This window comes from Trypanosoma cruzi, genomic scaffold (genome assembly GCF_000209065.1).
Source record: "Trypanosoma cruzi strain CL Brener 1047053517085 genomic scaffold, whole genome shotgun sequence".
NCBI lineage: Eukaryota > Euglenozoa > Kinetoplastea > Trypanosomatida > Trypanosomatidae > Trypanosoma > Trypanosoma cruzi.
The window spans coordinates 1-11,045 of NW_001849553.1; the positions used below are offsets into that span (position 1 = coordinate 1).

Sequence of the window (11,045 nt, forward strand, 5' to 3'; positions counted from 1 at the left end):
TTCGCATTGATGATAACAAGTCCACCAATTTTCTCTTCCGCTAAACGATTTCGTAAGGAAAGAACTTCCACCGCCTTCTGCTCGTGCATAGCACGCACACGCGCCAAGTCCATTTCCGTCCTGTGCTCCAAACGGCGCTGACGATAAATCGTTGCTAGCCTCGAGCGCTGGAATGGGTGCCAAGCTACTCGTGCCGCACGATAACACACCCACGGCGTCATCAACCACAATAGCACCCACCGAAACTCGGAAGAAATAAACGCCGCAACTGGAATTTCAATGCGATGTTGTTTCCGCGTGTAAAGGAAAGAGATAGTATTCGTCGCCCTCCCCCTGCTGTTACGCGTCTTGTAACCAATAGGAAGGATGGATAAAGATAGGTCGGTTGCAAATCCAATGCCAATCGATTGCCACTCGCTAGTATTGTACCATGCCTCAAAACCAATTCGACCGAATCCGCTCAAAGGCAACAATGAGACGGTCTGGGAGATAAATCCCCGCTTCTCCTTCCCAGTTTCCTCCTTCTTTTTATCGTTACTTGTGATGAATGATCCGTTGTACAAAACAAACGCCAGAACCCCATACCCCATAGAGACAGAAAAACTTTTATTTAGCCCATCCGCAAAACGAAAGACGCTGGTTTTTAAAACACCATTCTCTGTGAGAGACATAATCAAGGTGTTCTCCAATGACCATACACGAGAGAGTTTTCGATAGAGGGATACCTCATACCGCTCCAGTAAACTCCAGGCATTGAGAAAGAGTAACTTTGTTTTAAGTGACCACAGGGCGTTCAGTTCACGAAAACGTGAAAATTTTAGTCTCATTCCCTTCAAAGACACTTGGCAAGAGGCTTCGTACCCGCGGATAGCATCCGGTACATAGCTCAGTTTTCCTCCACAGCCTACATGCATTCTGGAGCCCTGATGGCTTGCAATTGTTAAAAACTGCATATTAAGATTCGGTTTCAGCTCGTGCTTAAAGGAGTTACGAAAAAATATTGCTTGTGGCAAGGCTGCCAGAAACAACTTTTGCATAAGAGTAGCGGACGAAGGAGGTCGCGAAACAGATGGTACGTGAGAGGCGGTGTGACCCAACGCACCCATCCTCTGCCGCAACATTCCCTCTAACTCGGGGGAAGGCACCAAGACGAGTCGTTCTTCCCCGTCCAGTTTGACCAGTTGGACCTGCATTTGTGTGTTTTGCATAGACATCTGAGAAGTTTTGGTAGGGGCTTTCGTCCCACTAGACGCAACCGATCGATCAACATTCTTTTCATCCCCATCTCCCTCCTCGTCTCTCTCTCTTGCTGCCTCTGTTGTCGACATGTTCTTTGGGACGGATCCTTCTTCACCGTCTTCCTTCTCCTTCAAAGAAGGATGAGGAGGTGGTGACGGTGAAGATGCATCATTCGCAACGTTCGGGATGAACAACTGAGCGATGGAGTAGGAAAGTTTAATTATGGAGTTTGTCGAGAGCATATTTTCCAGCTGAAGCACCTCCTGCTCCTTCTCCAACATCGTCACGTAGCGAGCAACATCCTTGGAAAGTGTAATATTCTCTGGAAGAAGTGACACCATGTTTACACCCTTTGATCCCACCGCATCATATGCAGCCCGCTGTTTCTCGTCCGAGAGTATCATGTACGCCTCCTGCAGCTGCTGAAAGCGCTCATTCATTAGCTGTTGAATCTCCCTTGATTCCCCGCCGTGCTTGTCGGTGTGGTACGCCTGACTCAAATACAAAAAGGACCGGCGAATGGAACTCTGCGAGGCATTCTGTGGCACCCCAAGAGCGGCGTAGTATCCAGACGGATCCGGCTCCTTTTTCTGGCCATCGCCAACTGGACGACGCGAGAACGTCTCTTCCCGGAATTCCTCCTCCGTCTCCCCCATGCTCACCATTGCCTCGTGCCTTGTTTGTATTCCGCCTCTTGTTCTTCTCCTGCTCGCACCGGCGGGGGTGGGTGGCAGTGGTTGTTGCTGTGACGATGAAAATGTAGTTGCCTGCACAACTCTTGTATCTTCCGCCGCTCGTTCTCTATGGTGTCAAACGTTTGCCTCCTGTTTTTTTTTTGTTTTTTTTGGGGGGGACGGGGAGGGGCGGAGAGAAGGGTGTTTTTTTTCCTTCACCCACCTCTCGTTATCTTCGATACGCCAATTTGGTCCTCCTGGCAAAAAAAAAAAAAAAAAGAAAAAAAAAATGCGAGAAAATGGAAGAACACGGATACAGCAAGAAGTGTTGAAAGGGAAAAGGCCACAGTATAAAGAAAAATGTTCGTAAAGAGGCGGTAAGAGGAGTCGCCCCGCCCCCCCATCACTCTCCTATCGTCATCTGGGGTCTTGTTGCGTGGGTCCCTTACCGTAGTCAAACCGGAGGGTTCCCCATCATCAACTCAAGAGATAAATCAAGCAATACACATAAAGAAAAAACAACAAATCGATACAATAAAATACAAAATCTTAAGAAGAAAAAAAAAAAAAAAAAAAGAGTCATGAAAATAATGACGAGAAAATCAATGAGAATGGTGTGAGCTCAAAGAAGATACAAAAACTCACGTCTGGAATAATGAGTCCAGAAGTTACCTCTCCGTACGGTCAGCACTATCCTCCTCAATCTTCATCATCATCATCATTATGGACAGATACAAACACAACCACACACACACACAAAAAAAAAAAAAAAAAGCACAAATATGCGTGTATGTAATTACATTTCTTCACTTCCTTGTAATTAACTTCAGTACACTCTAGTTCTCTTCTCACCACTCCGTGTGAATTTCTTCCCCTCTGAAAGTCGTCTTCCCTCCTCCTCCTCCACTCGTCCAACTCTCACTGCCGCTCGCTAATCACTTGGCAAGACCTGGGTGCGTCGGTCAGTAAACATATTTTGTGCGGCGTGCATTTTGGATCCATGGCCAGGCAAGACTGCATTTAACGCGTTTCGGTGAGAAGCCCTCTTATCTCCCATTGTTCCCGCTGCTGTCCCATCGGAAAACCCCGCTGATTGGTCCTGCTGCCGTGGTAAGTCGTTGGCAAATATTATTTTTGTCAGGGCATCAAACCACAAATCAAACTTGTCACGCAGCTCCGTAGCAAGTACAACTGTCTGTTCTTCTCTGACCAAAAAGAAACGATAAAAAGTGCGCTGCGTTGCCTCATCAAACATGCAGTCTGGGCGCAAATCCATTACGGCATCCAGCCTTAGATGCGAAAGAAGAACAAATGAAGATCGAGGACTTGGTCCCCAAAGAAGTGAATGACGTTGTATATCAAGCCAGACATACCGCTCATGCACACGGCCATGTCGGGTCCACTTGTAAAACCAGTCGCCCGACTGCAAGGCCCCCAAGGCAGGACCAATAAGAAGGTACTTAGAGAGAGAAGAGGTGGAAGGACCCATTTGGCTTTGGGAGTTCATTTCTGTAGCACGTTGTTCGCAAAAATCCCCATCCGAAGTGCGTTGAAAGCCCACCCATTCGTTGCTGTCGCAATGGTAAGTGCGGCAGTCAGCCGGGGCGCTGTAATCGGGGGCGTAACAGAATGCCTCAAAGGTCTGATTGCGGAACGGGTTCTTTTGGGTGAATGCGCTCTGAACGACAAATGGATTATAAAAATGAGAATCTTTCAGTGGTGGCTGTGATGGTTTTTTCTCTCCAACCTCAGCGTCGTGACTCCTCGAATTGCCTGCCACAATGTCATCTGTCGTACCCACGTTCTGAATCTCCACGTCGTGTGAGGAAAAAGATGCATGACGAGCGTGCTGAACAGTCGGAGCCAAACCGGGCCGCCGTGTTTCACGAGACACAGCATTACGTGCTGATGACGTCAGTGCTGCCTCTGGCCCAGCAGCGGTTGACATCGCTACGCCATCTGCATTATCTCCCAGAGCCGCTTTGGAGGGTTTCGGTCCACGTGTACGTGGCACACGGACCGGCGACGGTACTCTTCTATCCCTCAGTGCACCTGCTGGCATATGTTGCGGCGGTGGCGGAAAGGCGGCGGCCTTGCGACCCGGGCGCAAAACTTCATCACTTTTCCCAGTATCCTCAGAAACTTGGCTGCCGGGTGATACGAGAACTACCGGTGGCGGCGGCAGTGGCGGCGGCATTGGCTGCGATAAATTCAGTGACAATCGTTCATCGGCTGCCTCACTGTGACGCAGCGCCTGCCCGGGCGGCGTCAAAGAGGGGACGGTGTTGATACTACGACTATTATTGTTCCCGGCACTTTTTTTCACTTCCTCCTCTCCCTCTTCGTAGGGGTTGAGGAGAACAGGGGCGAGTATTGTTCGGTGCCCACGGCCTGCATGAAGAGACATGGACTCACTCCACTACCCCGCAGCAGACTCACAAACCCCTTCTTGTGTCTACACTTTTTTCTTTTTCGTTATTGTTGTTTTTTATTAAATTATTTTAGCCCTTTTTAACGTGTCTGCAAAGTCACCAGATGCAAAGGATGCGAGTCGCATTACGACCAGAGAAACAGAGAGACAGAGAGAGAAAGAGAGACAAGACATGTAATAGGAGCGCGATGCAGCCAGCATCCGCATTAAATAGGTCCCAAAGGAAACCACCCGTTGTCGACAAATTCACATGACAATCAAAAGAAAGAGAAAAAGGAAAAAAAAAAAAAAGAGAGAGAGAGGGAGGGAAAAATAACACACAAATGAGTTTTGAAGCAAAAATAAAAAATAAAAGGCAAATAAAACATATCTGAAGAAAGTGACTGTGAAAAAATAATAGCTCTCCCCTTTGATGAGTGCAGGATAACCCCCTCAGTTCTGCAGTATCTCAAGAGCTCGCTGCACCACACGCTGCCGCGTTGTGAAGAACATGTCTTCGCTTTCATCATCCACAGCATACAACATGCGGAGTGTTGCCTCGGCATCTTCCTCCAATCGAATGGATGAAGCCACCTTTAAGAAAATAGCCCCGTCCTTTTCAAATTTAAAATCGTTGATTTCATCTGGAAGGCAACCCTTCAGCCGTGCAATCTTTGCTGTGCAGGCCCAAAGAAGAACTTCCCACAGCTCACTTGGATCAGCCGACTCAATGGAATCGCATGCACCTTCACGCCCACCTTCCTTCCGACTGGTGGTGCTCTCTGTCACTGCAGTAACAGCAGGAGAAAATGAAGTCGTGTACTTAAGAAGTCGACGTAATAAAAAACGTGGGAGTTCCGGAACACACGCAAAAAAACCCGGCGACATGGCAAACAAGACGCGTAATATTCGGCGGGCATGTGACGGCAACACATTGGATGTCGGAAGCAGGAGAAGTTGTTGGTGACATTCAATAAAAAACAAAGCGGCAGGTGTGAAGAACGGTGCCATGTCACCTGCGTCCTGCGAACATTGCTTTGCTCCTCTACAGGCAACGGCAGAGGGTGTCATGCACATCCAGTTGGTAGACTGCAAAGCAGCAAATGGCTCCTCGACGGGGTCCGTCTCACATGTCTTCTTCTTGCCTTGCATAAGCACGGGGGCGAAGAACTCCACGTATGTAGCAATAATTTCAGCGGTACCGCGATGGCGCAGTAGGCAGTAGCATGTTACCCCTGTGAATTCCACCATGACTTCATCGGGCTTGTGCCACAACATTCCACCCAGACATGTCTCGCAAACAAACCAATACGCCCCACCAGAAATGAGAGCTCGATAGTCGTTCTCGTCCTCTTCATCGTCTTCTCCATCCCAACCGCTGTACACCCCCTCCTGCCGATTCCTCACGGCAGCAAAACAACGACGCATGCCGCTTTCCACAGGCAGCAAGAGAGCACAAAGACGGCTCAAAAGAAGCCGATGATCCTCAAAAAGACCTACGACGGCGTCTTTCTGTACACAATTAGCAGCTGCTCCAATATGCAACATGCCACGGGCAATGGCAGCAACATCTTCGTCCACGAGAGCGGTTTTCCCCACCTCAAATCTGCCCTGTATGTGTTTCAGGCAGTTACTCCACATTGCGTGGACGGTCTCTCGCATTGCAATAGTCTCATTCCTCATCACCTGCAACGTGGATTTGGGCAGCCTTGGGAAATTAACAATCAAGATGCAGCACAACTCCTCCAGTAGCAAAATCAAGAGCCGGATGGGGGGCGGTGACGCATTAAGACTGCCCGGCAACCTCATACGTGCGGTATTCCACAACGCGTCCAGTGAAAAGCATTCTTTTGAACTTGGTGCCATCCTCCACCTCCGCAATGCTCTTACAAGCGTCAAGTAAAACGTGAGTGAAACCAAAGCATCGTTATCACCACCACCAGCACCGACATTCGACCACGTAAGACGACGCAACGCATCACCAAGAAGAGCCGTCCGAACTTCGGCATCGTCAGACTCTTTATTCGCGTCCAATTCCTCGCACGGGGGAGAGCAAGCATGCAGCACCTGAGCTGCCTCGCAACACGCACACCATGCCCTCACAGTCAAATAGTTTCCTCCAATGCCAAGGTTGTGAATTGCATTGCATGACGATGGCGCATTGTCCTTCCGAGCTCCAGTGACCAGCAACAGAAGTTGCCGTAACAGTCCCAGCCCTCTCTTCAAAATGTTGTCACACGCCTTTGCTATCGGTTCATTAACAGCCGAATTCAACTCCATCAAAACACTGCAGTGGTAAACCGCAAGAATAGTTGACAATGCACTCAATACATCCACGTGTAGGGTGTAGAGACCATTGGAAGTCTCTATTTTATTATCTTCATCGAGATACTCCAGACAAGCCGCTTCTTCTAATGTGAAGACCTCAGCAAGTTGCAATACCAACTCCATCCAGCGTTCCATTGAAACGACCCAGTGTTGCCGTTCACACGCCTTGCGAGTAAGGAGGCCAACCAGCACTACTCGAACCTCCGATAGTGCGTCCCGCACGGTACAAGCCTTTATCAATGCCCCACCCTGCTTGTCGCTCTGTAGCATCGTCGACAATGCTGAAAGGCCAGCAAACAGCATGTTACACAAGCCTTGGTGGAATAAGAGAAGATACTTCCCATACAAGCACAGGCACTGCCCCGCCAAACGCCCTAATTCTTGCAGCTGTTCCGGTGCAATGACAACGGGTGAATTCGGTTCATTTATTTCACGCCATGCCACGTCAACCCTACGCATCACGGGTGAAAAGACATCCGCAAGAAGCCGCAGGCGATGTGCTTTTAAAGAAAGTGTTGAGTGGTGGACAAAACGTCCCACATCCACGAAAAGTTGAAGTGTCTGTAGAAGTGAGTCCACTGGCTCAAGCCTGCAGCCTCCCCGCCCCTTTCCCTCCCCGACGTCGAAATGCAATGCCAACGTTTCATCCCAGGCGGTGCTCCCTGCTGCTGTGAGCCTCCGCAAACGGATCCAGAGCGCACTGAAGAGTGTCTCCTCCATCGGGCCCCATTGAGTGATCAGAGCCTTGTGCTGGTCACAGTTCGGCACATGACGATACCCACAACGCACCAGTGACAGCAGCAATGGTAGCTGAAGAAGAACACCATTTCCATCCACGCAGTTTACCAAATGCGTGGCGACGCCGCTATCGGCACACGGGTGCTCGCTGCACAAGACCTCAGCCGCCTTCAACGGCGATATTGGCGCCACGAGCAACCGATCACGCAGCAGTGAAAAGACGGAGTACATGGCCCTCATCGTGAGAAATAAATAAAAAAACGACACCTCTGCTGTGTCTTGTTGGTATCATTCATACATCCACCGCAGCATAAAGACACGCAAAAATAAAGAAAGTTGGCAAAAAAAAAAAAAAAGCACAAACTCAAAAACAAATTGTAGAAATAATAATAATAATAATACAGGAAACACATATTGCAAGAACAGAGAAAAAACAAACAAACAAACAAAAAAAGTGTAAATTGTAATGAGGAACCACCTTTAAATAATACCACCTCATTCGTTTTTTTTTTTTTTTTGATTGTTATCAATTCGGCAAAGCCCGTTACACGGAGAGAAGCCAAACAAATGAAATCCAACAAAATTTAATAATGAGGCGTGAACGGGGGGGAAAAAAAAAGCGACACGCATAAATCAATAATACGATTGCAATCGATGTTTCCTTCACTCCTCTCCCTCCACTCCATTTAATCAGCCCGTCGCCTCTTCTGTGGCTGTTCTGGCACCACGACCTCTGCGTCAACCAGCGCGTCGTCCTCAATCCTGAGCTCGTCCAGCATCTCTTCAAGCGCAATCTGCGGCACCCCATCATCCTCGTCTCCCTCTTCTTCCGGTTCCACGCAATCTTTGCCATTCGTTGCCGCACGTTGAGCCAGCTCGAATTCTGACATCTTGTAAATGGGCACGTCACGGCGGAACTCTGCGTCACGCTCAAGGTCGTCCTCAAACTCCCGCCGCTCCTCCTCAAGCTCCTCCTGACGTTTTTCATTGCGTCCCATGGACATAGGGTCCAGGACGTCCAAATGCTTAAGCTTCCATATACGCTTGTGGCGCCGCGCCCTTTGGGAAGGGAAGTGTTTCCGCACAAGGAACACCTCTTGGAGTTGCTCCGGGTTGTACCGTTGACTGTCCCATTCCTCGTTGTTAAAGTTCTTTCCCTCCAGCAGATACCCCATCGCAAGATCACCAGGTTGCAACAATCCACCGAGGTGCGATGTCACAATCCACTCACGCCCCTGGCCAACCTCGGAGGATAGGCAGAGAGTCACCACACCGAGTTGATAACGGCCGTTTGTTACACCTGTGGGAGTACATTCCAGCACGTAAAATTCTGTGAGTTCACGGGAGCTCATAAAAGTAGGAAATGGTTTCTTCCAGTAATACTGGCCCGTAAACTCACCAGCGCGCAGTGTTTTTGGATCCAGTAACACAATACTGCTGTATACTTTGTGCACAATGACAAGAGGGCCAAGTCCACCAAGTTTCAGATAGTAATTTTGGTAAGGAAGCAGGAGAAGATCTTCACGGCACAGTGGAGCAATTTCAACCGAAAACGTATGGTGTTGTACAGCTGTATTATTCTTGCTATCATGTGATACAAGCTGCACGGCGTCTCGACGTGTTATAGGGCTATTACGATTTAAAAACTCCAAAAAATTCATTGCATGGCTCTTATGCGCAAAAAAGAAATCCAAGCCATCTGGTTTAGACTCAACACGAATAAAACTCTCATGTAATTTGTGTTTTAATATAAGTTGCTCAAGAAACAGAAATGTTTTCTTATGTGTGGTTTTCTGTCGTACCTGAACACACGCATCCCACTGTGGTTGTCCTGTTGCTACCTTTTGACAGGTTGGGCACTGCTGCCAGAGGACAACGTACTCCACCACGCATGCTTGTTGAATGACAATATTGTTCAATACTTCCTTCTGAAGTACAAGTTTCACCTTCAGCCGTTTTGAGTGTGGCTCTGTCCATATAAAGTTGGCATCAACCAACTTAAACACATTTCGGCTCATCCCTTTGATGCGTTTGAGGCAAATTGTAAGCAATTCACGGCTTTCCAAATCTGCACGACTCCAATACTGTGGAGGCTGAAGATAGCGGGTACATTCCGGGCAGTATACAATAATATATTCCTTTTGCAAAGACTCGGTGATGTCGACATGTGAACGGAGACAACTGGGGCACATGTTGCTTGGGTTGCTGTCTATCAACAGGCCACACATGCAGCAGAGGACTTTTGGGATAATCCTCTCGTCACACTCATGCTGAAACTCACCGTCCAAGTCCATGACTACACACAAACACACAAATATGACTCTTCCCGCAGTTGCTGCTGTGCAAAAAAAAAACGGTAGGCCTCTCCCCAAAACAAAAACAAAAACAAAAGAAAAAGAAAAAAAAACGATCCAACCACAGGAATAAATAAAACATTGCATCTGAAAAACGCTCCCGCACCTCCAGCAAAAACCACACACACACACAGAGAGAGAAAGAGAGAAGGGAAATTTCATACAATCTGAGCAGATATCTGGAAAGGAAAAAAGAGAAAAAAAAAGAGGAAGGGCAACAGAAACAGATAGAAAGTCATGCTACCAAGCGATAACTACGCAGGCAAATAAAATCCGTACTTAATATAACCCATAATTTCCTCTTTTTCCTATTCCCGGTGCTGTCATCTCGCAAAAAATAATAATAATAATAATAGAAATGAAGTCCAAATGGCAAGAGGTTGGGAGAGGATTATAACCCCACTTCCTCCTTCCCTTCCTCACTGTTTTCTTTTCTTCTCCCTCGGCAGGGAAGACAGTCCCGTACTAAAAGCATTGCAGTCGCCATCATGCATGCACAGATGAGGGCCCCAAGCAGAAACAATCAGAAAAAAAGAAAAAAAAAAAATCACGAAACAAAACAAAAAGATGTCAGAAGCAAAAAAAAAGAAAAAAAAATGTAAAAAGAAAAAGAATGGAAATAAAAGAGAGGAAGAGAGAGAGACAGAGGGGGAAAAACAAAACACAAAAAAAAGGGTGTACGGCGTTAATAACCACCAATCGACACAATTAGCAACGCGGGGCCTTCCCAATTTTATTCCTCTTCCTCCTTTTTTTCTTTTTTTTTTCTTTTTGCTACCATTCTCTGTCTGTGTAATACATGTAGACTCGTGCCACAAGGTACACACATACGCCTAGAAATTTCATTTTTTCCTTCTTGTCTGTTTGTTTGTTTACTCTCGAACTCCGCTCCCCTTCCCTTCCTTCCACACACACGCACACACAAAGGCAGGCAGGCAGGCAGACAATTCCACACCAAATAAATACATCCGCACATACATGAAACACAGAAATCTCCTCAATATTTCACACACACACACACTCTCTCTCTCAATCACCCTATCACTCTGTCTCCCTCCATCCCTCCATCTATCGCCCACCACAAAACGGAGAAACAGACATGAAAACACACACGCAAGCCGACGTATACATTCAAAGTAAATACAAATAACAGTAAGGCACACACACACACACAGAGAGAGAGAGAGAGAAAGAAAGAAAGAAAAACATATATTTATATTTTCATATATGCAGCTGAAATATTAGTTACTGTAAACAAATTAAAAATTGATAACCAAACGTAACCCCCCCCCCCCCCCCCCA

The 11,045-nt window shown here is 47.4% G+C and overlaps 4 protein-coding genes across 4 annotated transcripts, besides 11 other annotated features; all 4 read right to left on the reverse strand.

The window, feature by feature from the left end:
- On the reverse strand, positions 1–1,904 carry Tc00.1047053503843.40 (chaperone DnaJ protein, putative; the record flags this gene model as incomplete). The annotated part of the gene is made up of 1 exon (XM_801523.1): positions 1–1,904. A coding segment is annotated over one exon (1,904 nt), but the record flags the coding sequence as incomplete, so codon positions are not given.
- Positions 1–11,045: a sequence feature (heterozygous, non-Esmeraldo-like haplotype).
- Positions 2,176–2,203: a microsatellite.
- Positions 2,465–2,489: a microsatellite.
- Tc00.1047053503843.30 (hypothetical protein, conserved) lies at positions 2,845–4,320 on the reverse strand (the record flags this gene model as incomplete). Its single annotated transcript, XM_801522.1, has 1 exon — positions 2,845–4,320. One exon carries the CDS (start codon positions 4,318–4,320, stop codon positions 2,845–2,847), a length of 1,476 nt encoding a protein of 491 aa, XP_806615.1.
- Positions 4,478–4,510: a microsatellite.
- Positions 4,605–4,655: a sequence feature (CT-rich).
- On the reverse strand, positions 4,777–7,629 carry Tc00.1047053503843.20 (hypothetical protein, conserved; the record flags this gene model as incomplete). Its single annotated transcript, XM_801521.1, has 1 exon — positions 4,777–7,629. One exon carries the CDS (start codon positions 7,627–7,629, stop codon positions 4,777–4,779), a length of 2,853 nt encoding a protein of 950 aa, XP_806614.1.
- Positions 7,732–7,841: a sequence feature (T-rich).
- On the reverse strand, positions 8,076–9,683 carry Tc00.1047053503843.10 (hypothetical protein, conserved; the record flags this gene model as incomplete). The annotated part of the gene is made up of 1 exon (XM_801520.1): positions 8,076–9,683. The coding sequence occupies one exon, from the start codon at positions 9,681–9,683 to the stop codon at positions 8,076–8,078; it is 1,608 nt and encodes a 535-aa protein (XP_806613.1).
- Positions 9,760–9,796: a microsatellite.
- Positions 10,076–10,098: a sequence feature (AT_rich).
- Positions 10,271–10,357: a sequence feature (T-rich).
- Positions 10,475–10,516: a sequence feature (A-rich).
- Positions 10,919–10,947: a microsatellite.